The following is a 27,519-nucleotide window of genomic DNA, read 5'->3' on the forward strand; positions in this document are numbered from 1 at the left end:
TGAGATCTTAACATAAAAGTGTTCAGTTTTTGTGCTGAAATAACTTTGACCATTATAAAAGAGGGTCAGTAGCTAACTTTTATGAAATAAATAGTTATATTTATTATATAATAATATATAGAAGATAAGGAATAGAATATTACTATGGAATCTAACTGTACTGTTCAAAAGGTTTAACTACTGTTTAATAATGCTTTCAGTGTGGCTCAAATACACAGTTACTTCACGTCTTTCAAGAAGACTTTATTTTGGGATACAAACCACATAAAGAAGATGTGGAAGGGAAGGAAACTGAGGTATTTTTCCAGCCATCACAAGGTATAGTATAAAAATAACAGTAATGTAAAAATTGGTACTAAAAACTTTCTTAAGGAATACTGAAATCAAGGAGGAAGAATAATAAAATCCTTATATTTAAAGAGAATTTGTAGAGTAAAATTTTTGAATAAGATTCAATGTTGGTGTTTCAAATTGAATGAATTGTTGTTTACACAGTAACTATATTAAAAGTAATTTAATTTGCTTAAATAAAAAGTGTATTTTAATAATTTTTAGAAAGTCTTCTGTTACTGAAAGTTATATATGTTGAACATAAACTTCATAATAATGGTGCTGTTGCATTGAAATTGCAGGGTATCGTCCACCTCCTTTCTCAGAAAAGTTCTATCTAGTAGTAATTGAAAAGGACAGTAATGGCTGCTCTGTTCTTCAGATGTGGCATCTTCACCTCAAATCTGTGCAAGCCTGTTTAGGTGAGTAAGTGTATTTTCTTAGAGACTAACTTTTATAACATGGAAGAAAATTTAAATCCTTGCTATTGTAAAACAAATTGTCACCTTTGTCCAGAAGAACACTCAAAGTCAGAAAGAAAATGACAGTTGAATTATGCAAAACTTTATAGATTTTCATTTGGGGGCTATGTTAAGTGGTTTAGTGAAATTAATTCCATGTGTATTTGTAACATGTAAACTTCATGGGGTTTTAAATAATATTTATTAGTAAAATGTTAAAAAAAAACATAGCCAAGCCTAACAAAATGAGGCCTAACTATAACGTTCAAATGGCTGGATCCTAATTTTTAAAAAGTATAAGGATTTTTGGAATGATTTATCAGTGCAATAGAAGCAGTAATATTTGCTATAAACCTCATTACATTCTATACTAATCACAATATACAACACTTCTTGAAAGAGTGATAGCATATTTAAGCATATTTATTTTTAAAGATTAATTTATATTTCAGAAGGCTATGGACATCATAATTGTAATGTAAAATAATTTGCAATAAAATTGTGCTTTGTATAAATGATATAGTTTTCTGTATAACTGAAGTATAGCTAAGAAAATCGAACCTTATTATAGGACATTCATGCTCTGTCTTAACACATGAACAGTTTTTTATACAGTTTCCAATGACTTTTTCATAGCAAAAGCAGCTGAAGCTACTTTATCTGAAAATAAGCTGGGTGTACCTGAGCAAAAGCCTGTGGATTCTTCTCCGGATATGTCACCTGGTGTAAGTCCCATTCCACGATCTTCATCAATTGCTAATCTTCAGACTGCTAGTAAACTCATCCTGAGCTCCAGGCTTGTGTATAGCCAACCTCTGGATCTTCCTGTTGGAGTAGAAGTAATTAGAGCAACTCCTTCAGCAGGTAAATTTAACATTTTTGGTATTACTGCTCCAGTAGATTACTAGTTTATAGCATAATATATCTGGAGATAGTAAAAATGGACAATTTATACTCACTCATTCATCTGTCAACATTAATCTGTTGCATATATATATTGCTTTTGTTTTAATACCCAAATTCAAATTCTAAAATTAATACCAAATTGAAATGTTGTCTATTAGTAAATCGTGTTGTCTGTTGTATTACTATCAGCATTCTATATATTACTTAGACTAAAAACATTTGTTCCAATTTCAGGTCACCTGAGTTCTTCATCGATATATCCTGTCTGCCTTGCCCCTTACTTGATAGTGACGTCGTGCTCGGACAACAGAGTGCGGTTCTGGAGATGCACTGTAGAGACTGAGCTAAACAGCAAAAACGAAGAAAGGGAAACGTATCACTGGAGAAAATGGCCTTTAATGAACGATGAAGGAGAAGACAACAGCAGTACGGTGTGCATAGTCGGAAGGCCGGTTGCTGTTAGCTGTTCTTACACGGGCCGTCTTGCCGTAGCGTACAAACAACCTATACAGCATAATGGTTTTGTTTCCAAAGAATTTTCCATGCATGTTTGTATACTTGAATGCGAGTCCACAGGAGGATCAGAATGGGTTCTGGAACAGACAATTCATCTGGATGATTTAGTTAAGGTTGGAAATGTACTTGATTCAAGAGTCAGTGTAGATAGTAATTTATTTGTTTACAGTAAATCAGATGCTTTTTTGAATAAAGACAAATACCTGGTGCCCAACATCAAGCATTTGGTGCACTTGGATTGGGTATCAAAAGAAGATGGTTCACATATACTGACAGTTGGAGTTGGTGCTAATATCTTCATGTACGGAAGACTTTCAGGAATTGTAACAGATCAAACCAGCAGCAAAGAAGGAGTAGCTGTTATTACTTTACCACTAGGTGGTAGCATAAAACAAGGTATAAAGTCGAAGTGGGTGCTGCTCAGATCAATTGACTTGGTGTCCTCTGTAGATGGCACGCCTTCGCTGCCCGTTTCCCTCTCCTGGGTCAGGGATGGTATCCTCGTAGTGGGGATGGACTGTGAAATGCACGTGTATGCACAGTGGAAACATGCTGTCAAGTTTGGAGATGGAGAAAGTGATGTTTTTACTACTGAAGATTCAGCAACTCAAGATTCACTCAAAACAAGTTTGATAGCAAAGAAGACCAGTGTGATTGATGGGGCAGGTATTGTGGATGATGTTTTTGGTGCTCCAACTGTAATCCAAGATGGTGGCCTTTTTGAAGCCGCTCATGTTCTTTCACCTACACTCCCCCAATATCATCCAACCCAGCTATTAGAACTCATGGACTTGGGTAAAGTTCGTCGAGCCAAAGCCATTCTATCACATTTAGTTAAATGTATTGCAGGAGAAGTTGCAATAGTTAAAGATGCAGAAGCTGGAGAAGGAACTGGTCCTAAACGGCATCTTTCTCGTACCATTAGTGTCAGTGGTAGTACTGCCAAGGATACCATCACTGCTGGAAAAGAGGGTACTCGAGACTACACAGAGATAGACTCAATTCCTCCACTGCCGCTGTATGCGCTGCTTGCTGCAGATCAGGATGCAACTTATATTTCTGAAGAAACTTCTAAAATACCTCAGGGTTCTGAAGATCACACTAAACGAAAAACAGAGGATCAGTACTCTGATCTATTCCAAATTCAGCCTGTTACAACTGATGACTTCATTGATTTTGAGCCTGAAAAGAGGGAGAGTAAATCCAAAGTTATTAACCTCTCACAGTACGGCCCAACTTACTTTGGCCGAGAACATGCTAGCGTCCTTTCAAGCCACCTGATGCACTCAAGTCTGCCGGGCCTCACTCGACTAGAGCAGATGTTCCTTGTAGCTTTGGCAGACACTGTGGCTACTACAAGCACCGAACTAGATGAAAACAGAGATAAAAACTACTCAGGTTAGTAACTGATGTAATATCTACATTCTTGTTCTTCCCATCTAGATAGATTTAGATACCATTGAGAGAAGAACACCCAAAAACATCCTCTGCTTATATTTCATGCAGAATAACCTGTAGCTCAGCGTCATAAAGAGCAAATTAAGGGATACACGTTCCTTACAAGCTGTGCATGATAAGTCATTTACATGTGCCTTGCGTGTTTGAATGACAGTATTGCCTGTATTTTACAGGGAGAGATACCTTAGATGAGTGTGGCTTACGATATTTGTTGGCTATGCGCTTGCACACCTGCCTTCTAACGTCACTCCCACCTCTGTATCGAGTTCAGCTGCTTCACCAAGGTAATTCTTGGAATGTAGTTTCATTTTGATTTGATGATGTTGACTGTGTTTTGGTACTTGTTGAGAATATGTTTGATTTATAGCATTTTGATATCTTTATTATCACCATATTCATTTTAGATTATATCTACCCTGATCTTCCAAAGGTTAAGTATATATTTTGCTGCAGATTCTGTGAATAGAAGGAAGACATATCTATAGAAAAGATTATATAGAGAGAAGATTTCCTTAAAGATTTTTTTATTTTCATTATAGCAGTTTACTACTTGCTAAAAGGTAAATCTGAGTATAGACTGTTTTCAAACATAGCAAAAAGGAAAGCAGTTAGCGCCTGAAGAGCAGACAGAAAGCTCTCTGGCCTAGAATGGGTCCATGTGTGAGATAACAGGATGGTTTTATTTTCCTTCTGTCTGACATGCAACTTTAGTGCGTATATGAATGGGGTACTGGAAGAGAACAGCAAAAACACTGAGGAGAGGACAAACCCAATGAAGCAAAAAGATGCTTTGTCTGTGCCTCTAACAGCTCTATTTCCTGTTAAGAAAAAACATCCCTCAGATTTACCTACCCTCTTGTGTGGCACTCGCTTTGTATCTCTGACATGATTCATTAACAAGTCTTAATGTTCCGATGTTATTGTTTGTTATTATTTAGGCCTATCTACTTGCCATTTTGCCTGGGCCTTTCATTCCGAGGCTGAGGAGGAGTTGATCAATATGATTCCTGCTATCCAGAAGGGAGACCCACAGTGGTCTGAATTAAGAGCTATGGGTATAGGTTGGTGGGTCAGGAATATCAACACACTGCGAAGGTGCATTGAAAAGGTACTATTCATTTCTTCCAAATTAAAGTTATATCCTGTTCAGTATGTACAGTGTTTGGTATACAGCAAATTCCTGGGCACTCTGTGACACTCAGGAGACACTACAGCTACTTGTATCTATAGCCAGAGAAAAAATATCTCATCTGCACAGAGAGTTGTCATATGACAGCTCTAATAATGGTTAAGGGTGAGCTGCACTATATTTTTGAGTTAATATTTAAAGCTGTTTTGTGTGTGCATCAGTGAGATTTAAATTCTTTAATAAAAAATTTAGGTTTTTTGTAACTTGAATTTTAATAGATTTACGGTGCACTGAATTTCCAAATTATCTGCTATAAAAAGAAAATTTAAAATATTACAGGATCCTCAATTAATTCAGTAACTAAACTTAATTATTCAGATCCTCTAAATCCATGCAATTGTATATCTAGATACAGGAAAAAAAAACACTAATCACTGAAAAACACTTGCATTAATTTAAATATGTGTTAATAAAGGATGGAAAGATGAATTTCACCTATTAGGATCACTTTTAAGGAATAAAATTTTGTTTGCAAATTTGTAACATCCTGCTTTGTGGTAGGCAGGGACTGGTATTGGCAGTAGTGTTTCCGTATCTTAAGAACATGTTAATATGATGAGCTGTCACATAACAACAATTAGCTTCTGTAAAATATTCTGAAAGAAATTCCTGCTATTTTGGAGAAATAAGATCAGCAACCTAACAGAACATGTGCTCGTTAGCTGAAGACAGACTTTCTATTTTCCATCATAATAATAGCTTTTGCTAACTACAGGTTGCAAAAGCTTCATTCCAGAGGAACAATGATGCCTTAGATGCTGCCCTATTTTACCTTGCTATGAAGAAAAAGGCAGTGGTGTGGGGTCTGTTTAGGTGAGTTCTGCTAACTTTAAGTTTGATTAAATCTTAATTGAACCAGGAATGCAAAGCAGACCGCATTCACGATTACATGTTGTTGTTGATGTTGTCCAAGTGATTTTACATTAAGCTTGTATAATAGCTGTTATGTCCATTGCATTTCTTTATACAGGTCCCAACACGATGAAAAGATGACTGCCTTTTTCAGCCACAACTTCAGTGAAGATAGATGGCGTAAAGCTGCTTTAAAAAATGCATTTGCTTTGTTGGGAAAACAACGCTTTGAACAATCAGCTGCATTTTTCTTACTAGCAGGTTCACTGAAAGATGCAATAGAGGTACTAGCTTGTAAGAAATATTTGGTTTCTAACTTGAACTATTTAGTGGCATCCTTACAAGCTATACTGCTCATCTTTTCACAAACTGTGGCAACAGAAAGGATATTTCTACACGGAACAACCTTGTGCCACATAAACATACCAGTTACCTCTACACTACTGAGGAATGCAGCGGGGAAGCTGATCTGAAGGTCAGAGTGCTCATATATATCAGGCCTCAGGAGCCCAAGGAACTAGCAGTCCTGACCCTGCTGGTAAAACTTCACATTTGACGAGCGCAGCTAAGTTGTAGCACTCTGTTCAGCTTCCAGCTATTCTGTATGCCCTTGCATTACAACATTAAGCAAAAAGAAAGTCAGAGTCCTCTTTGAAGCAGCCCTAGGATCATTTACATAGAGCTGTGATACTGCCTGCCACAGGAAGGTGAGAGTTGTTGTGGCCAGGATCATAATACAGGCAGTGCATCTCAGGAGAGATCTGGAATTCAGAGCACCTTCACTTATCCTGCCTACTGTATGCAGTAGGTTAGTCTTTTTTTAAGAGATATACTTCTGTGCATAAGATGGTATGAAGAAAATCTTATCAGTGATAGTGTTAAAGTTGGAAGACTATGTTTATTCCATAAGGTTTTGCTGGCACATCAATTGTTGTCATGCTGTTGTATGGCTGTGGTTACCATAATTCCCGAAATAGAAGGTAGTACGCTGCTTTCCAAACACCAAGAACACAGGTGATCAGAGATGAGAGATGAGAACAAAACAATCTGTACTGTATAGATATACTGTTATTTTCATCATTCTTTTAGTAGTTTTAAAGAACTACCTTACCTGAATTAAGCAACCTTTTCCTCACTTATTATCGTAGGTATGCCTTGAAAAAATGGAAGACATCCAGTTGGCTATGGTTATCGCTCGTTTATATGAATCAGAGTTTGAAACTTCGGTCACATACACCTCCATTCTTTATGAAAAGATTTTAGGTTGCCATAAAGATGGAACTGGCTTCAGCTGTACTAAATTGCATTCTGATCCTTTTCTGAGAAGTATTGCATATTGGATAATGAAAGATTACACTAGAGCTCTGGACACTTTATTGGAACAAACACCTAAGGATGATGATGAAAACCCAGGTAAGGAAAATACTGGTCTGATGGAACTAAGTAACAAAAAGTATAGAAGGAGAAATAGTTTCTGCATCTGCATGCAGGCCCTTCCCTTGAGATGCCATTTGGTTGAAATTATTAATTGGCCTAGGTACTTGCCCACTCAATTTCATCTTCCAAAAAGCACTTTCCGTGATTTTTTTCAAGGGCTTTCCCTTCACCACCTCCATCCTCTGCCCTGCAAGCATTGAACTTAATCCCACTGTCATGGATGGCCATTTTTATTTGTTGCTTTCCAGTGTTGCCTCTCTACTAACTGATGCTGAGTGGTGTTTATCCCAGCAGGCTTCATTGTGCAGTAAGCCTGTGGGGTCTGATCCTGGGATCAGCAGTGTCCCAGCAAGGTTCCTGCCTCTTTGGGAACGAGCGTCAAGTGACAGAGAGGTGGCTACATAGATCTCTACCTGGCTGGGGTCATCTCAGCTTATTTCTAGTCTTAGCTGAGTCTATAGCAGTGAGACAAATGCAAGAGTTTTATATCATTCTACTCATTCAGCCCATATCCTTAATCCTTTTTTTTATGGGGAATAAATAATTCTTTTGTTTTGGCGACTATATCCAAAACTTTTTGTGTGTTTTGATGATTTTTTGTCATGCAGAAAATACTGCAAAACAAAAGAATTGCATTTTTAGAGCTATTTCAATAGATGTCATATCTGTTTAATTCCTCAGTTATTGTCAAGTCATGCAATCCTGTGGTATTCAGTTTTTACAATTATCTTCGGACCCACCCTTTGCTCATCCGAAGGTACTTCAGCTCACCAGAAGGGACTTTAGCCACCTTAGGTCTAAAAACCGAGAAAAGCTTTGTTGATAAAATCAATCTTATAGAAAGAAAATTATTCTTTACTACTGCAAATGCTCATTTTAAAGTGGGCTGCCCTGTCTTAGCCCTTGAAGTTCTTTCCAAAATTCCAAAAGTAAGAAAAAAGTCTACTGTAACTACAGAAAAAGAGCCATATAGTCCTCCAACGCCTTTAGATGCAGAAGGCCTAAGGAGTGGTGCTGGAAGTGGTGATATAGACTGGTCAAAGCCTGTTTCAGCTTCCTTTGCTGCCGAGAATACTATTGAATCTTCAGCACAATTTGACTGGAGTCAGCCTGCTGTACAATTTGATGATGAACCTCTTACACTTGACTGGGGTGAAGACAAGAACGGGTCAGAGGAAGAGGATGTTGGTATAATGATGAAAAAATCAAAACCTGATCCTAAGAATGGAGCACAAGATGGAAGAAAAAGCTCAGACACTGATGTCCCACAGGCACCACAGGGGGACATTTCTGACGCAGGAGACACCGAAGTTGATGTTATTGCTGAGCAACTGAAGTTCAGAGCCTGTTTGAAGATCCTGATGACCGAGCTGAGAACTTTGGCTACAGGTTATGAAGTAGATGGTGGAAAGCTCAGATTTCAGCTGTACAACTGGCTTGAAAAAGAGATTGCTGCTATGCATGAAATATGCAACCATGAAGCTGGTGGCAAAGACTATTGTAAAACATATAGCCAAGTAAATGGGGATCTACTTGATCATGAAGATATTGTGGATAAGCCAGACATTGGTTCCTATGAACGGCACCAGATAGAACGACGTAGGTTACAAGCAAAGCGTGAACATGCTGAGAGGCGGAAGTGGTGGCTGCAGAGAAATCAAGCTCTTCTGAGAGTTTTCCTAAGTTACTGCAGTCTTCATGGGGCACAAGGTGGTGGTTTAGCCTCTGTAAGAATGGAGCTGAAGTTTTTGCTGCAAGAGTCACAGCAGGTAAAACGTCTTCAAATAATTGCAGTTCTGGGCTGTGGATTTTGTCAAATGCTTGAAATGGGACCTAGATAGATGCTTGTTACATTTTGCAAGCCTAGCAGGCAAGATCATGGTAACGTTCTTGGAGTACCTGCTTGCTATTACAGTGTGCTGCATTTTCAAATCCTGACTATCTGGTTTTTAGGAGTGTGTTGTGCCACATTCAAGGTGAGGCTATTCCTGAATGCCATGCATAGCATATTAGACTATATGGTGAATATAAGTATTGTTGTCCTATATTAGTTGCAGAATTATGTTATATATTTTTATTAGATTATGGTTTTGGAAAAAAGGCTAGTTAAATACCTTCCCTCAGCCAGTCATGCAAGGGAACTACAAGGAGTGGCACCTCTTTTACAAGGTTCAGCAAATAACACCAAGACAGGCAGAACAGTGTCCTCTAACTGTAGTGTAACGTATACTGCTAGAAGATATTTTTCAGCAAATGTTAAGGATTGTTACCTGAGCAAAAACAGATACTCGGTTTGGTGTTGTGCAAGTCATTCAGCTTGCTCTAGTTCTAGGTTTTTCCCATTTAAAATATGGGCACAAGTTGACTGTTCTTACGGTGTTAGACCTGGCCCATTACTTTGAGAGAGGAAAAATTTACCGTTGAGAAACTCAGATTAGTGCAGATGTAACTGTTGTTATTAAATCAGTGAGCATTATGTAAAAAATACTATACTTCTAAATAGCCAATCCTAACACAATGAAATGAAATGCATAAAAATACTTTTCCTGCACTAAATGGAAAATATTCCAGAAGACTTGGCTCTCAGCTCTGATCTTACAGTAGTTAAGAACTTACTTTTGACATCAGTCACTGTAGTGTACTCAGTAGATGGCAGTAAAGGGTAATAAACCTAGAAAATAAATAACATGCAGAATGAGCATTTTTTTCTCAAACCAATTAGCTTAAATGCTATCTCCTCTTTTAAACAGGAAACTACTGTAAAACAGCTTCAGTCTCCACTTCCATTGCCCACAACACTACCACTGCTTTCTGCAAGCATAGCATCTACAAAAACTGTGATAGCTAATCCAGTGCTGTATTTAAACAACCACATCCATGATATTCTTTACACTATTGTGCAGATGAAATCACCACCACATCCTAATATTGAAGATGTCAAGGTAATACAAAGAGTTCTCAGGAAATACTAAATGATTAAGTGGAGACAGCATGCAAAAATGTGATGTTTGGGTTAAGTTTTTGATATTCATTCTTTGACAGCACCGACTTTCTCCTCAAAGCCTGCAGAAGTTAAAATGCGGCTTCTAGCTTCCATTCTAACCTCTGTTTGAATCTGGTCGGTTCCATTTCATCCAAACTCGGGTCAGTCATTCTCAAGGAGCTACTCCAAATTTGGATGTTTACTAAAGCACTGAATTCTTGCTCTTGAAACAACAGTATTGTATAAGATAACTAATTATCAACATTCTAGTCAAATCCTATAGGATTATTCATGAAAGAAGCCAGAGGTGGGGAGCTGTAAGGTGTGTTACAGCTTTCTGTTAATATAGATGCTATAAACTTTACCTCAGCTTCTCCGCTGCTCTTGAAGTCTATTGATTTTCTTGCAATTGTGGTGAATTGCTGTGTCAGGTCCAATATCCTGAGGTGAAAAAATTCTGTTCAGATTCAGCAAACAGAGGCTCTTACAGAAAGAAAACTATTTTTCACTACTGCAAATGCTCATTTTAAAATGGGCTGCCCTTTGCCAGGCCATCAGAGAGGTAGATGTATTATTGTTGTTGCTGGCAGACTCCTGGGTAATTACAAGCATATAACTGAAGTGAAAAAGAGATTATAGATACTAGAACCATATAATGGTTATACAAACTTTTTTATTTTATGTAGACTAAGCAACTACCACTACACTGAACTACTATGTTAAATAATATAGCTTCTGAAAAGTGTTCTGGAAATCATTTCCAGGAAACAATCACTTCTTGAGGAATTTCTGGATTAGAATAAATGTAATTATCTTGACGTAATATTAGAATATTTACGCTTAGATGGAAGGTTCTGATTGCAATCTGAAATAATCTAGGTAAAGTAGCTGCGATTTTAAAATATTTTATAGTAACCTCTAAATTAATTTTCAGTTACTTCCTGGACTTGATTTAAAGCCACATAATAATTGCATAATGGATTTCTGAGGATATTTAGAGAAAATCATGATTTTCACACCTTTCATGTAAAACTTAATATTGGCTGTTTCTACTTCAGGTGTACACACTTCATTCTTTAGCAGCTTCACTTTCTGCATCCATTTATCAAGCTCTGTGCGACAGCCACAGCTACAGGTAAAAATGGAAGTTTTCTTACAGTTCTAGATTTGCAGTACACATTTTTTCCAAAATGGAAACTTCACACATGTATCTAAAAAAGGAATTAAATCTCTGTATGTGGGTGTAGATACCTATACAGTTTACATGTTGCTAGTTTAATATTCCATATCAATTTTATACAGATAAAATATCACCAAATTATTCAGGTTTTTCAATAACTAAATAAATAAATAAGAAAACATGTTGTCATTCTTAAGGTGCTCCTGAAATAACATTTGAAAGCTGTTTTCTACAACTCTTCTCTCATGAAAATAAAATATTTGCATTTAGCAGTCAAACAGAAGCAAATCAGTTCACAGGAATGGTTTATCAGGGACTGCTTTTGAGTGATCGGCGCAGACTGAGGACAGAAAGCATTGAAGAGCACGCAACTCCAAACTCATCTCCTGCTCAGTGGCCTGGTGAGACAAAAATAAAGGTTATTTTGAACACTGTTCAAGTCCCAAATTTTAAAATTATCTCACTATTCTGTAATATGATTAATAACTTAGAGTACAAGATTATGTTAGTTTTTCATCCAAAGATGGATGGAAGAATATTTTGGTTTAATTTTCAAATGCCTTTAATGTCTTCATATAGCAAAATAAACAAACAAAAACAAACTTGGCCAATGACAAGCATCTTACTTCCTGAACAGGTCGTGATTTGCAGTATCAACTCCACAGGCCAATTATTTCTCATCCCAGAATAACCTTTTCCTCCAGGCGACCTCACCCCTAGCAAAGTTATTTCTGTTAGGTTGTTCATACAGTGCTGTCTTAACTATGGGTTTTACTATGCATAGCCATTGAATGGATTACACTTGGTGTTCCAACATAAATTTAGTATTTTGAGGTCAACTCTGGAAATGGTTCAGGAGTTTTGCAGGCAAATTGACCCACCTCTATTATTTGTGGCAATGACAGACTGAAGAAGGCTTTTTTTTTTTCCTAAAACAAAGAAAGAATACTTGGTTTGAATAAAGGTATCAAGCGGCTACTGGTATATCTTTAATATAAAATGTATAGATAAATACATTGCCTTTTCTTCTCCATTAGCATTTATACTCATTTAACCTGTTTTTTTTCTGAACCTTGTAGGTGTGAGTTCACTTATAAATCTCTTAAGTTCAGCTCAAGATGAGGATCAGCCAAAGTTAAACGTCCTACTTTGTGAAGCTGTTGTAGCTGTCTACCTGAGTCTCCTCATACACGCCCTTGCCACCAACTCCTGTAATGAACTGTTTCGACTGGCAGCCCATCCTCTCAACAGTCGAATGTGGGCTGCTGTTTTTGGGGGAGGAGTGAAACTTGTTGTAAAACCTCGAAGACAATCAGAAAATATTCCAGGTACTTTGTTCTCTAGAAGTCATACTAATACTTTCCTTAATTTTAAGGCCAAAGACTAAATAAATAGAATTCAGTATCTACTGGCAAGAAAACTAATGCTATATATATTAGAAACTAGGAAAAAAAAACATTGTTCTTGTAGTTGTCTTCTTAAGTGGCACCTGGGACACTTTGCATTTGCCATACAACCAGTACAACTTTTGACTCAGAAGAATATCTTATACTTTGACATTGTAATTTAATGTGTCTTTTTACAACTATATTCTTTTTTTATTCATCTAATATTTGTTTCAGTACCTCAAGATTAGTTTCTTAGTAACTGTTAGGTTAAAAAACAATATGCAGACTTCATCTTCTCTGACAGACTGCAGTTAAGAAATGTTGAGGGAGTAGAAAGTTTTTAAAAATGTTCAGATCTCCACTTGGATTTGCTGTAGAATTCCATTGGACTTCTGTGTTTGATAGGTTTCACTCACAGCATCGACTACTGGGGATATATGTCTGCATATCATCATCATCTTTGTCATGCTTGTGATTTTCTTATTAGCAGTATTTTTTGTTGTTGTTTTGGGGTGGTGTCTATATGCTGGAACTATATGCTGGAAAGTTTCTATGCAGAAATGTTGTGCTTCATGTCTAACACAAAACAGAACAGTAGTAAGGCATTATAATGTCAACACTGTTTCTAGTCATGCTGCTTGCTGTCACTGCTGAGAGTCTGACATTTAACACTGAAGTGCACCATTGTAAGTATGTGCAATGGGTATTTGTCATTCTAGAATATCCTGAAAAAAATCAGAATAATAATTTTAGGGATAATTCTGAGAATTAGTATTATTTTGAGAAGGTGTTAATGTGAATAACTTAGATATACAGTCATGTCTTCACTGGAGATGTATTCTGTTTTTCTTTAACCTACAAGCTGCTACAGCTTCCGATGTTTCAGAGGATGGTAACGAAGGTTTGTAAAAACTTGCAGTGTAGATGAGTGTTAGTGGCTTTCTAAGATGCTTTAAAATATTTAGCTTCTCTGTAATAAAGTACGTGTAATCGTCAATGCTATCTGTCCAGTTCAACTTTGAAAACTAAAGTCCCTTTTTAAATTTTGATAAATATTAAGACATTTCAAATCGTAACAGCTTATAATAGACTAAAGTTTTTGTTATAAAGCCCTATCTCTCTAGTCCATTTTTTTTCACTATCTTAAGAGTTCCTTAGCTTTATTATTTCTGCAGTTCAGTTTAGTGAAACCATATATATTGATCTTATTTCTCAACAGAATTTTAGGTCTATGTTGAGAAAATTTTCTGCTAAAAACATTTTATTTAAAAGCTACATCTCCTGAGCACTTAATCTAGGTAAGAATATACATTTCTTGTGATATGTCCAAAATATACATGCCACAGTGAGATTTGTCATCACTATTTGTATGATTACACATACTTCATTTAGGCTGGCTTTGGTTTTTCGAGTCAATAGAAATTAGCAACAACAGTAGTTAATGTTTTTAATTACTTCTGTTATAAAGCACAGCCTTTCAAAAAACAATGTTCTTACCAGCTTCTTAAATGATTTCAATTTAGCACCTCCTCTTCCTTCAGAAGAAATGGATAAACATCGTCGTCGGTTTAATATGAGAATGCTAGTGCCAGGAAGACCAGTAAAAGACAGCACCGTGCCACCACCCGTGCCTGCAGAAAGACCTTCATACAAAGAAAAATTTATTCCCCCAGAACTCAGCATGTGGGACTATTTTATGGCAAAGGTATTTAAAATTGAAAATGCAAATCATTATAGGTAAAAGCATATTACTTCTAATACTCAGTTTTAAGGGACAAAAATAACATCAGAATTTTCACTGTTTTTCACAGTAAGCTGTGAAATATTACCTTCTTAATAGAAGGCTACTAGTCCTTTCAAAATGTCTCTAGCAAAAAAAATAAAAAAACACCCACACCTTCTGCTTTTTGCATGTTTTAGGGAAACTTTTTTACATATTATCACAATCATAGATTTTTAAATGACAACTAGTAAAAGAGCTCTGAACTATAGCAAACCTCTCTTTTTTTGTATTGCAGCCATTTCTTCCTTTATCTGACAGTGGTGTTATATATGATTCTGATGAAAGCATTCATAGTGATGAGGAAGAAGATGATGCTTTCCTCTCTGATACACAGATCCAGGAACATAAGGATGCCAATTCTTACAGGTTAGCAGAGAAAAAACATTGTTTTAGAGTACTCATGTCACATATTTATCTTTTCTTTCAAATTAAAGAAAACATGGGCTTCTAAACCACAGTTCAAAGCAAACATTTTCAGCACTGTGGATAGATTTATCTCTGGCAGTGGGATTAAAGGGCTGACAAACTGATCTCAGTAACATTTCTCCCTTTTACTTGCTTGAAAGAATGTGATTAGCTGATGGTTTGGGTTTTTAGCTTTTTTTGTTTGCTTACTTGCTTGGGTTTAGTCTTTTTTGAGGGATGGCAGTTGGTTTTAAAAAAAATCACTGTTAAGATAGTGAGAACATGAGGTTCTCAGTGCCTTCTCTAGATTAATTCAGAAGCTTCAAGCATGATCTTTAGCTTTTGAATGAGTTTAAACAGAACGTAGGGACAGAAAACATTGCACGGTAAAGTGAAGTGGATGATGTTAGCATTATAAAAGTAGAGAAAGACAACAGCTTTTATGCATACTCCATTCCTAATCTTCCTTTAGTCATTAAAATTATTGGATTTCTTTTTTAATATATGTGACACTTCAGTGGGAAAGCTTCCTTCATGAGTGCCACTGTAATGGCTTGTCTGTCTTCATGATTTTGAGGAGACTTGCAGCAAGGTTATCGGGTGGCTTGTGTTTAATTCAGTTTTCCACAGGCTCTCATCTTGGTCGGTCTGTCTGTGCCCTTTGGGGCACGGGTAGGCTCATGTCTGATGGTGCTTTCTGGAGGAAGAGCACAGCAGGCTCAGGGAAAACGTGGGTCGGCTGGTGAGCAGGGTGGGCACCCTGGTTACAAATAACACAGGAAAAGCAGAGTTGCTGAATGCCTTCTTTGCTTTGGTGTTTGCCAAGGGCAGCTCTTTAGAGTCCCAGGCACTAGGGACAAGAGAAGAAGCCTGGAGAGAGGAAGACTTGCCCTGGGTAGAGGAAGATTGGGTCAGAGAGCACCTAAGGAACCTCGATACCCACAAATCCATGGGCCCTGATGGGATGCACCCCAGAGTTCTGCTGGAGCTGGCGGATGTCATAGCTAAGCCGCTCTCCATCATCTTCGAAAGATCCTGGTCTCTCCTCAGGGGCCTCAGAGGTTCACTTCCATGCCACAGCTGATATATAAGGAACTTTTGTTACGTGTCTGTGAAACTTAAAAACTGACTGAACCATCCGTGCTGTTTTTTCTCATCTGTGTATTTGGTGGTAGGGGAAGAAAATTGTCCTGCAACTGCATTAATGTTGTATTAACGCAACTAAAACTTCTTTTAAACAGCTGGGCTCTTCTACATTTGACAATGGTAAAATTAGTTCTGCACAACATTAAGAGCTTCTTTCCCATTGCTGGTCTGGAATTCACTGGTAAGTTAAATTCTGCTTTGCATGTTAGTTTTCTTTAAAATAGCTTTATGACAGATCTTACTTCTAACTTTCATAATTTTGTCTCTATGCTATAATATATTAATATTTCTGTTTAGATCTGCCTGTAACATCACCTCTGGGCACTGCTGTAATAAAAAATTTGGAAAATTGGGAGCAGATTCTTCAAGAGAGGATGGACCAGTTTGAAGGCCCACCACCAAACTACATCAATACCTACCCCAGTGACCTTGGAGTAGGTGCAGGACCAGCCATTCTCTGCAATAAAGCAATGATTGAGCCTGAAAACACACCATTTAAGTAAGTATTTTTTCTAGGAAAAAGCAATTCCTTGATCATAGAAATACTAATGTGAAATGATACGTAAAGCTAAAAAGCTATATAAAGATTGGCTAGATTTTAGTTCTAGCCAATACATTTTCCACATCCCTCTGTTCCCTCATATGTAGCTATCTCCTGCAGCAGCCTTTAGTCATTCTGCTGCATCTTTCAAATTGCAGCGGAAAGGAGAATAAAGAGGGAAAAGAGCAAACCCAAGGGCAAAAGCTGCTGCTATGGAGACCCTTTTCAGCCACCTTCTATTCCCACAGTAGCAGCCAGCTCTCGCACAATTCTGGTTTTGCCTACAGTGTGCATGGTTGATGCTGTATAGTAGTCTATTCACATATGGTCACAAATATACACTGCTTCTTTAGAACCATTTGTTTTCAAATTCAAGGCAGTGGATTTTATTTGCTTTATGTATAAGGTAACTAAATTTTTGAGAAGACTTTTAAATACCGAAAGAAATAAATGAAGAAATTACTTGGGGCACCGTATTTAAAAAAAAAAGCAGCAGCTTTAGCAGAGTGCAAATACAGACAGAGATGCTAGTCAGTCTCCTGGGTTGTGACTTATAGTCTTTGGAAGTTTCTAAATTTAATGTGAATTTAAATATGCAAGATAGAGGTATCCCTTAATAGTTGTATTGAACCGATGAGAAATGAAAACTGGGAAGGGTTGAAGATGGAATTTCCATTAAAATCATTTAGATACTCTCTTCAGACTGTTTTTTTGTCCACCTTTAACTGCAGTGAACTATTTTCTTTTTTTTCCTTCCATTTCATCCAGATCAAAGGATTATTCAGCTCTTCCAGCAAAAAGGCTATGGCATTTTCTCGTGAAGCAAGAACTTTTGCAGGAGACTTTCATAAGATATATATTCACAAAGAAAAGAAAGCAAAGTGAGGTAAACAAAGGAAATAACTACTTTTTCACAGAAAACTCATTTATAACTGTTCTTCCTCACCAGTCTCTCTCAGTGTTTCTTTCCCCTTTTATTGTCATTTCACTTTCTTTTCTTTAACAGTATTTTTAAATCCACATGAATATCCTGTTGTTCAGAGAAATATCAACTAAACCAAATACTTTTAGACATGACATATCTTTCCTTACTTTATGTTTTTGAATACTGCCTTCATAAAGAGAAATGGAATATATGGGATTATAGTCATAAGTAACTGCATTTGAGTATTCACAGTGGGTTTTTTTGGTGTCATATTGGCAAAGAAATGTAAAGGAGCTATTACTCTCTGTGTATATGTATATATGCATGAGTAATATATACATATATAAGTAATATTATATAGTAATATATAATATGTGGTTTTAGAAATAGTACCATAGTTACAACCGAAATGAGTTGTAATTAAAAACTAAAACTAACACATAAGTACAATGCAAAATATATATACTAGTTAGTATTGTTAAGATTTCCTGTAAGTATGGAGTTTGTGTGTGTATTACTTCTCCATTTATTTACTATATCATACATTTTGTGTTCATCTAGGAAGCATTACATTTTAAGTGAGTTTGTTTAGATTTCTGTCTTAGTTTTCGTGCCTTTTATAAAAGGTTAAAAGTACATTTGTCACCATTTACTGACAGAGTGCCCTTTAAAATCTAGTTTGGAATGTTTCATTCTTTTTTTATATTTGTTTGTGCATGTGTTTTGTGTTTGTGACTGTGTGATGTTATGTAGTCTGTAGAAGATCGTGTGGAGCAGGTCAAACAAAACTGCGTAGCAGAAGATCACAAAAACAAGGTAGTATCCCTTCTCCCGAACCTCTAGCACACTCCTAAAAGTTCTGTGGAACTGGCTTTTTTTTTTTCTTTTTCTCTCTCTCTCTCTAACATGACTAACAGAAGCTACCTGTTCTGTGTAGTCTGTGTGTGGCAGGTCTTTAATCGGTGAATTAACTTTGGTTGTCCTGTAACTGGGATGAATGAACACCTTGCAAATAGTGTTGCACACACAACCTGTGTTTCTTATGCGCAAACACAACTTTTGGCTTCTAGAACACCAAAGACATGATAAGTCTAAAGTTTAGCTTTCTAAACAATGCTGAGGCCACTGAACTTTTCTTGCATGTTTGTTTTTTTTTTTTTTTAAATAGATTTTGCAGTCTGTATGTACCACTACAAAAAGCACTTCCATGCTAATTAAAATCTACTGCTAAATGTTTTGTAGGTTGAAGCAGATCTTGGCTACCCAGGAGGAAAAGCAAAAGTTATTCACAAAGAGTCAGATATGATCATGGCATTTGCAGTTAATAAGGTAAGTCATAACATTATTAATCAGTACAATAAAAAGTGAACTAACATCTTAAAGTTAGTATAAGTTACTTATTTTTACTGCATAGGCAAACAACAATGAAATTGTTTTGGCATCTACACATGATGTTCAAGAACTCGATATTTCAGCTCTACTGGCTGCTCAGTCATTTATATGGATTGGGGAAGAATATGACAGAGAGTCCAAAAGGTAAGTTGTTTCTCTGTGATTATATTAAGAACATTATTAATTATGTTAAAATTGTATATCTAATACCTTGCACCTGTACTGCAAGTGGATCATATAATTCAAAAAGCAATGTTAGTTGCTTCATCTTACTCTGTAGGTTTCAGATCGCTTTTCGGAGGAGTACTGGTGAGGGAACTATGTATTTCATATGGTTTTGAGGGGTTGAGTAACTTTGGCCACCCTACAGTGCACCGTGACGCACAGTGCCAGAGTGGCGGAGCTAACAGGAAACGCTGCAGCTGCGTCGCTGCCCAGCACTGCCACGGGTGTGAGGGAACGGCGCAGGGAGCGCCCCGCTGGCAGCACCGCAACGCGCTGCACCACGCACAGAGCACGAATGCTGGATGCTTTATTGTCTCTCTGTTTTCCACAACAGGATTCTTTTCAACGGAGCTCGTATTCTCAGCAGCTACAAAGATTAGCATCCTCTTTTGAGGTTAAATACCAATAGCTTGGAGTGTATGGAAACTGTCTGTAACAATATAAGAGCAGGAATTACCCTTTATAGTCCCATTACAATCACTTCTCTACTCACTCTCAGTAGACTGTTGGCGAAATGAGATAAGCAAAAGTGTTCGTAGCAAATAAACATCTATTTAAAGCAGACAATCGCTGTACTTTTGCAGTTCTGATGATGTTGACTTCCGTGGCTCTACCACAACATTAACACAGTCGACTGCACCATCTTTTGGAGTGAATCAGATGCAACCATCTTCATCTATGCCCTGGTTAGGCAGTGGGCAAACTAGTACTGGCGCTGGTGTGGTAAGTAGTTTCTTATGTGCATCTCTGGGGACCTATACTCTTTTTTGTGCATTATTTAGTAGAGAGACCTAGAGTACCTGAATTGCTTTTAATTTAATGTTGACATAAAAGGCCTACAATGACAAATACCTGACCAAAAAAAAAAAAGGCTAAACTGATTTTTTTTTGTATCGTAGTTATTGTGACATAAGACATAAAAAATAATGAGACAATGAGCTTGTTTTTTCTTTCTTATGGGAACTCTGTGATAAGACCTGTAGTTTCTTTAATGAATTCATTAAATTCTTGCATTGAGATTAAAATAGAAAGCATACATCAGCATGTGCTTAAGTCCTTTTCATTAAAGTAGAAGATAACATTAGTATTGTTGCACTGTAATGTATTACTGTAGTGCTTTCATATCTAGAAACACTGTCGTAACACTGAGGCTTTAAATACTGTACTGCAACTAAAAGCAATTAGATATAAATAATGATATCTTAACAGGCTACTTAACTATAAGGATTATTTGGCATAGAATATTATAAACAAAAGTAGGAGTATGTTTGCATTTTTCTTTTTTTTTTTTCCAAAAGTTTATATTTTTTTTTGTTGTATTTCTCCTATATGAAGCTTATTAAAAGAAATCTGAATAATGTCAAGAGAATGGCTTCACATCCAGTGCATCAGTATTGTAAGTGAATCGTGCTTACCAGTACGGACTAGCTGTTCCTCTGTAACGTTCTGCGCTGGTAACTGCCACGTGTGCCTCTGTGTCAGACCTTACAGGAGCCCAGGACGGCAGCGTTCGCATGTTCGAGTGGACGAGGCCGCAGCAGCTCGTGTGCTTCCGCCAGGCGGGGAATGCAAGGGTTACAAGAATGTATTTCAATTCACAAGGCAATAAGGTAAGTGCAGTGTTAAAGATCTTTCCCTTTGTGTTTTAAAGAAAACATGTGGCTGTGCTTTGACCTCTAAACCATTTTTAATGAGTAATGCACAAAACTGTCAACATGTCCTAGAGTACTGGCATAACCAGTATCATAGCATCCCTTTTGGCTGTGTATGGAAGCTTTGTAAGAGATACTGACCCTTTTCCTTCTGTTCATGCATGTCAGCTTCATGACACTGGTATCTGCAGGATTATATTGTTATAAAGCAAAATTATCAGTATTCTTCACTGACTTCACTGCCAATAGAAAGGTCTTTTGCATAAGGGATAGACTGATTGATCATCATGACTGTCTTCTGAGTCCATTGGGACTTTTTGGAATTATTTATTCCCCTATTAGTCTGAGTAATCTCAGAACAATTTATTTTTAAAAAACTAGGCAGATACATTTGAACCCTCTAAAATTTAACTATCTTGTGTACAACATAGGAGTATCTGCAGCCTCTTCTTGTGAGTATAATAAGGGAGGTCTATGGGACCAACTCAAAAAAGAATTCACTTTACCCCCCGGAGGTCATCAGCCTACCAGCCTTTGTCACTAAAGAATAAATGCTAAGCATCCCTCAGTACTTTTGCCTGGGTCCCATTTGCCCTAATTTCAGACTTCTCAGTGTCTTCCCATTCTGAAATATGTGTTCCTGAGTGGTAGGCTTTTTAAATCAAAGGTTAAAAATATTACTCAACTTACCTGTTTTACTGAAGCCAATCTTTATTCAAGCTCAGTAGGTGCTTCATACCTTGCTTTCTGACTGCTATGAAGTTTTGACAGAACACATTACATAGAAAACATATTAATAGACCATTAGCTGAAGAGAACAAGTCTGCTCCAGTACAATGCAGAGCAGAAATAAAGTACAAAAGAGCCATGCAGTTTGGCCGGGAATTAGATGAGGAGGTAGATGAGCAAAGAAGGAAATCGAAAGGAACATCCACCCCCACCGTTCTCCATGTTACACATTCTGATTTCAACAGGTCTTGTCCTTTCATTTTACTGACAAATTAATTATGCCTTGAATTGTAATCGAATTAGTAAGTGAATTCAAAGAATTGTGGCATGATTGTATGATAGCTATAAAACAGCAAAAGCTGAATATTTATAAATAGCTGGAAATATAGAATATGTTCCAGCATACCTCATTTCAGGATTTTTCTTTTGACCTTCTCTGAAATCAGTGTTTTGATTATGCTTTGAAATATGACAATCTCGCATCAGATGGAAATATATTTTAAGTGAGGAACAAAGAGGTACTAATTTTCCCACCTACTTTGCATAGAAGGTCACACAAACAGGAGTCATAAAATTATAAATATTTCTAAAAACATTTCTGGAACATTTCTAAGTATTTTGTCAGTATAGGATATATAATATCATTGTCATTAAATTTAACTGATAATACTCCTTTTTTGTAATGATACAATGTAGTTTTTCGTATCATGGTTTTATGGCGTGCTAGCATTCATTTGTCTTATTTTACTAATTATTTTCAACTATAGCTATGTAGTACTACTCCTCTGTAAGCTTTAGCATTTAAAAATGGGATTTGAAAGATGAGCTTCCCTACTTGCATAATTTTAAAGCCTCCACTTTCAGAAAAGAGTTGGGCATGTAGAAGAGCATCAGCCTTCAAATAGTCATTAAATAATCAGCACTGAAATCACTTTGTCTCCTAAATTACTTTGTTATGTTGGAAAACTGCTGTTGATGTGTACTGTGCTGTCAAAGCTTTTTTGTCTGGATTCAGATGTTCAGTATCACCAAGCAAGTACCCAGGAACCAGTATGTCGCATTAATGTAGTTCATTCCTTGCAGTGTGGTGTTGCTGATGGTGAAGGATTTCTAAGTATTTGGCAAGTAAATCAAACCACCTCAAATCCTAAGCCCTATCTGGTAAGTAAACAGATTTTCTTTTTTTTCCTATATAAGAAGGAAACCTAAATTTTCAACATTTCAGGCAGACCAAGTATTTAAGAGTTTCACCACGGAGTTTTTGATTTTGCTGAATTGGCATGCTTTGTTATAACACAGGTAGAGTTTCAAGGATACAACTTTAGAGAACTAGTTGGAGAGGAACCATAAGCTGCAATGTAATTACAAAAACAACCTTGCCCTTGACTAAAAGAATTTATAACCCTAATATTCAGTAAAAAATACACTCTTCAGTTCTTTTCACTACTAATTAACAGTACAAAGACCATGCTTAATTTGAAACTTGGGCTGATGTGACTTACTATAGTGTGGATTTGTCTAGTTCCATTTTTTAATAACTTTTCTTTTTATACTGCTTTTTCATGAAGGTCGTATGAGTTTTTTTATTCCTTGAGCTTTCAAATTGCATTGCATGTCATTTCTTATTAACAACTTTGCTTCAAAGATTTGAAGTATACTCTTAATGACAGCAGCTTGCTGGTAACTTTTGATGGCAGAGTACAACTGGTAAGATTACATCTGTTTTTGTTTTGTTTTTAATAGAGTTGGCAGTGCCACAGTAAAACCACAAGTGACTTCGCATTTATAACCTCTTCAAGTCTAGTTGCTACATCAGGACAGTCCAATGATAACAGGTGTGTTTAAAAACAACTATGAGGAATTTCCCCAAAACTACCTGTTCATTCTGGTAAACTGCTCCACCTCATGCATGAGAGTATAGCTAACATTTTAAAGCTGTAATGTGTTGTTACAGCTTGGACTTGACAGATCAGTTCTTTGAACATCATTCCTTCATTCACTTCCTTCCCAACTCTTATCTTTTGTGAGGAGTAGCCAGCAGTTGACCACTATTTTTAGGAGGCATGCAAAATGCTCCCAAATTCTGATGTGCTGGTGTTGCTTTGGGGAGAAACATGTTCAGCAAAGACAAGATAGTTCTTGTTCTCTGAGAAGATCAACTTGTGCATTTAATCATCTTTTGTGGTATGCCCTAGGACTAGTATGCATCTTAAACGCAGAAGAGTATTGCCTGCCCTGGAAAGCACAAGAGAGCTTAGGAAGAGTTAACTTCCTCATTCCTTGTATTTCCTCCCCAGTAACTGTAGAGAGTCAAGGGCTTCTTGTTCAGTTCTACCTTCTAGGTTTTGCCATAAGACTTAAGGAGCTTCTGAGTCATGTCACCCTCTGAATCACTTAGCAACAGGCCACAGTGACAGCCTTTGTTTTTTCCCTCAGAAATGTGTGCCTCTGGGACACTTTGGTTTCATCTGGCAACAGTCTTATACACGGTAAGTCCTGCAGTAAAAATAAAGCCTGTACTTGTTAACTAAAGAAACGTAAGCTAGGTACGTGTTTGGACAAGCGGAGAGGTTTGTGTTGGGGAGTTAGACTAAACATTCCTGTTGCAAACCAGTACGTGCACCAGAGCTGCTACCATCTCCAGCATAATCATAAACCTGCTCAGTATAAAGAAGAATAATGAAAGGAGGGCATAAACAAAGTTGTTTTTGTGACATTTTTGATAGTCTTCTTTTCCCCCCAAAGAGTGTGTTCAAAAAGACCTTAATTAGACTGTGTTATTAAAGTCTATATGTGTTTTTTCATTTAAGCTAGCAATTAATACATCCAATACTTGAAGAAGAATGGAAAGGACAACAGTGGGTAGCAGCAGAGCAATTTAAAAAAAAATACTGTCCTTGTCTTTCAGCACATCTAGATCCGCCCCCCCAAATTATCTAATTGACCAGGTTCAATAATTTCATCTTTATATATAAAACTAAAGCAAATTTTTATTGTCTTATTTTGTGAAAAATATAGTAAAAATTAAAAAAATACTATCCTAGCTTTTTCAAAAGACAAGTTCACCCATCACAACAGCTGCAAACAATTGTGACACTTGAATAAACTTAGCAATTACCTGTGCAAGGAGTAGGTGCATTCCTGGGGTCACATTTTGAAACTGGCTCCCAGCCTGTGCAAAGTACTGCCTCACAGCAAAGAAACTGAATCAGGACTCCTAGAGAAAAAGGTGAGGAAATTAAAGTCTAGTAATACACATGCATAAGGTAATTAATATTTACCTTAACGTGTTTGGCGTCAGCTATAGTATATTTTGAACTAACCAGTTTAATATAACTTAATATACACAGTAAATTTTATATTTTCCTCAGTTTTAAAAATTAATTCATAATTTCAATTACAATTAAATTAGTTCAGTTAAAATGAGTTAGTATAATGCTTTCGTGTACTTACTAGATTCAACTGTCAGCTGCTATGGCAGTACCCACATGCACAGGGAATATCCGTCAAGTCAGGAAACATTCAGATAACAGCTTTTAACTGAAATGCATTTTTGCATAATACTGAAGATTGAAGGCTGCTTACCGATTCCAAATTGGTTATAATCTGACATGCGGCTTCTCCTTCAGCCTTCACGTGTCATGACCACGGTGCCACAGTGCTTCAGTACGCCCCGAAACATCAGCTGCTGATTTCGGGCGGTAGGAAGGGCTACGTCTGCGTCTTCGACATCAGGCAGAGACAGACCCTTCACACCTTCCAAGCGCACGAATCGGCCGTTAAGGCCCTTGCACTGGACACCTCTGAGGATTATTTTGTTACGGGCTCAGCAGAAGGTAACATGAAGGTAAGGGATCAGGGTAGCTCGGTTGTAATAGGACAGTATGGAGCTGAAGCAGTGATGTTTTGGCAGCTTGCTGGGAATAGCTAGATGAATGCAGTCACAAAACAGATACCTTAATATTTGGGATGCTTGCCATAAATAAGTTTATGATGTAAAACGTAAATATAGAAAGACAAGTAGGTTTTGTTCTTAGTTAAAGGAAATTAAAAATTCTTTGAACTCTTCAGTGTGTGACTGAATTTTAAATGGATAAAGCAGTTCATCTGTATTTGCCTTTGGATGTTTCCCTCTGTAATAGAGGGGGCGCTCAGTAACATTAACATTGTGGTAAGTTTGTGTTAACAGCAAACTGTTTTTTCTTGGTGCTGTTGTAGCCCCAAACAAGTAGTGAGATGTTGTAATAGTAGGGCACTAAAAAAATAAAATAGAAATAACCTAAACACAGTCCCTGTCCTAAAGGGACTGTATCTAGAATAGTAACAGAAGGAAATGAGGGCAGAGCAAGGAGAGGTAGAGAACCTGGTTTCCCTGTTCTTAGGAGGAGTGTGCAGCACTGCCAGGTGCTTTCTGTGCCTCTCTGCATGGTCTGCGCTCGATGGGGCTTCTGAAGTTGGGACGTAGCAGCCAACTGGGACGGGGGGGCTGCCAGCTCTGCCTGCTCCATGTTTATAGAGCGCAGTCTGCAGCGCTCCTCCACAGAACAACATTCCCATCTGCTACGAAGCTGACGCTGCCCCCTCAGCTAAAACACTCCCCTCCATTCCCACACGGTGGCTGAGGGCACTGCTGACAGGAGAAGAGGGGGCAGCTTCGCCCTACTTGGCAACCAGCTCTCCTCCATTAAATAACCCTACCATGTCCTTCCCTATGCTTCACTGAGAGCCTCCCAATACTCTTGAACTTGCAATTAGTGCTGACAACAAAAGAGATCCTTTATGTTTGCTGAATGGAGCAGGAAGCTTAGAGCAGGAAGGAGATGAAGCATTAGGTTAAAAACACAAATCCTAATTTTAATCTTCTTGCCTAATTTTGTCTTCTTTTGATCCAGGTGTGGAGACTGACAGGCCACGGTTTAATTCATTCGTTCAAAAATGAACATGCTAAGCAGTCCATATTCAGAAATATTGGTGCTGGTGTCACCCAGATTGAAACTGTGCAAGGCAATCGTATCTTCTCCTGTGGAGCAGATGGCACGCTGAAAATGCGAGTTCTTCCCAATGCTTTCAACATCCCTTCAGGCATTTTTGACATTCTGTAAGATTGGTGTGAGTTAATCTTGTTTTTATATAATGTCTATTTAGGTAGCTAAAAATGCAGTGATACACACTGTGGAAAGGACCTATTCTGTTTGCTTTCAAAGCAACTACATCAGCATCAAGTATTATGGGAAAGAAAGGAAAAAAAAATAGACTTATGACAGGTCATTTTGAGTCCAACTGTATGAATCTGTGAGGTTGCAATGCAGGTGCTGCAAGAGAGCAGTGCAGTGCAGTGAGCCAGAGTGGGTTGTGGCTCAGTAACCCGCAAGCCTCACATTGCAGGTTCTGACCACACTCAGTGGTTAACAGGCACTGAAGCTTTATAAAGATGTAAGCATTTCTGCTGCAATTAAGATTTTTCTTCCAGTTTTTCCCACAAATTGAAGCATGTCTACAACTTCACATTGTAAAATAGTTTAACTTTAATTAAGGGTACTCGGTGTATATGATCTTTTGCAAGAAAGTGTAATGGATGCAAATGCCGTGGAACAATGTGCAATCAAGAACGTACTGTGAGATGTGTATCACTTTATGCTGAGACTTTTTTCCCCAATTAGTGTTAATATACAGTTGATACTGTAACTTGCACATGAACACATTTTAAATGCGATGTTTTTAATTTGCACAGTGTTTTCCTTTCTTTCTGAGAGCTATGTTTTATATTGGAGACCTGCCTTTACTTTAGGAATGTACTGTGAGCATTAAATGTTTGTAGTGAAAATTTCCACATTTCTAAATCAGCTTTTAGTTTTGAAATTCATTTGTCCAAATTACTTCATTAAATGAAGCTATTAAGAGAATACCAATAGACCATACAATGCCACATTTCAGATGAATGTCAGGCTTCATGTGGCCAGCTAGTAAATAGTTGATAAAACTGGTAACCTAAATTATTACCACAGCATATTGTATAAACTA

At 37.3% G+C, this 27,519-nt stretch overlaps 1 protein-coding gene across 5 annotated transcripts in view; it reads left to right on the plus strand.

Moving 5' to 3' along the window:
* DMXL2 (Dmx like 2) overlaps window positions 1–26,710 on the plus strand; it is a 47,138-nt gene extending 20,428 nt beyond the window's left edge. Inside the window, exons 15-44 of one of the 5 annotated variants that reach the window (XM_088519494.1) lie at window positions 201–318; window positions 633–752; window positions 1,428–1,655; window positions 1,932–3,611; window positions 3,845–3,955; window positions 4,610–4,779; window positions 5,576–5,673; window positions 5,831–5,996; window positions 6,861–7,125; window positions 7,831–8,918; window positions 9,900–10,091; window positions 11,191–11,267; window positions 11,583–11,713; window positions 12,392–12,640; window positions 14,224–14,405; window positions 14,719–14,849; window positions 16,130–16,215; window positions 16,332–16,533; window positions 17,344–17,461; window positions 18,254–18,316; window positions 18,743–18,829; window positions 18,915–19,036; window positions 19,702–19,840; window positions 20,453–20,513; window positions 20,600–20,727; window positions 22,582–22,659; window positions 23,242–23,333; window positions 23,935–23,987; window positions 25,128–25,345; window positions 26,391–26,710. In XM_088519494.1, coding sequence (XP_088375620.1) covers window positions 201–318; window positions 633–752; window positions 1,428–1,655; window positions 1,932–3,611; window positions 3,845–3,955; window positions 4,610–4,779; window positions 5,576–5,673; window positions 5,831–5,996; window positions 6,861–7,125; window positions 7,831–8,918; window positions 9,900–10,091; window positions 11,191–11,267; window positions 11,583–11,713; window positions 12,392–12,640; window positions 14,224–14,405; window positions 14,719–14,849; window positions 16,130–16,215; window positions 16,332–16,533; window positions 17,344–17,461; window positions 18,254–18,316; window positions 18,743–18,829; window positions 18,915–19,036; window positions 19,702–19,840; window positions 20,453–20,513; window positions 20,600–20,727; window positions 22,582–22,659; window positions 23,242–23,333; window positions 23,935–23,987; window positions 25,128–25,345; window positions 26,391–26,600 — 6,663 coding nt within the window. In that variant the 3' untranslated portion in view covers window positions 26,601–26,710. Of the gene's footprint in view, window positions 1–200; window positions 319–632; window positions 753–1,427; window positions 1,656–1,931; window positions 3,612–3,844; window positions 3,956–4,609; window positions 4,780–5,575; window positions 5,674–5,830; window positions 5,997–6,860; window positions 7,126–7,830; window positions 8,919–9,899; window positions 10,092–11,190; window positions 11,268–11,582; window positions 11,714–12,391; window positions 12,641–14,223; window positions 14,406–14,718; window positions 14,850–16,129; window positions 16,216–16,331; window positions 16,534–17,343; window positions 17,462–18,253; window positions 18,317–18,742; window positions 18,830–18,914; window positions 19,050–19,701; window positions 19,841–20,452; window positions 20,514–20,599; window positions 20,728–22,581; window positions 22,660–23,241; window positions 23,334–23,934; window positions 23,988–25,127; window positions 25,346–26,390 lie in introns of those variants that run through there. The other 4 variants (XM_088519500.1, XM_088519508.1, XM_088519516.1 and 1 more) reach the window with 4 other exon arrangements.
* Window positions 26,711–27,519: the final 809 nt, after the last annotated feature.

The sequence above is a fragment of the Tinamus guttatus genome, unplaced genomic scaffold (assembly GCF_059628265.1).
Source record: "Tinamus guttatus ecotype Peru unplaced genomic scaffold, ASM5962826v1 Tinamus_guttatus_pri_ptg000004l, whole genome shotgun sequence".
Classification (NCBI taxonomy): Eukaryota; Metazoa; Chordata; class Aves; order Tinamiformes; family Tinamidae; genus Tinamus; species Tinamus guttatus.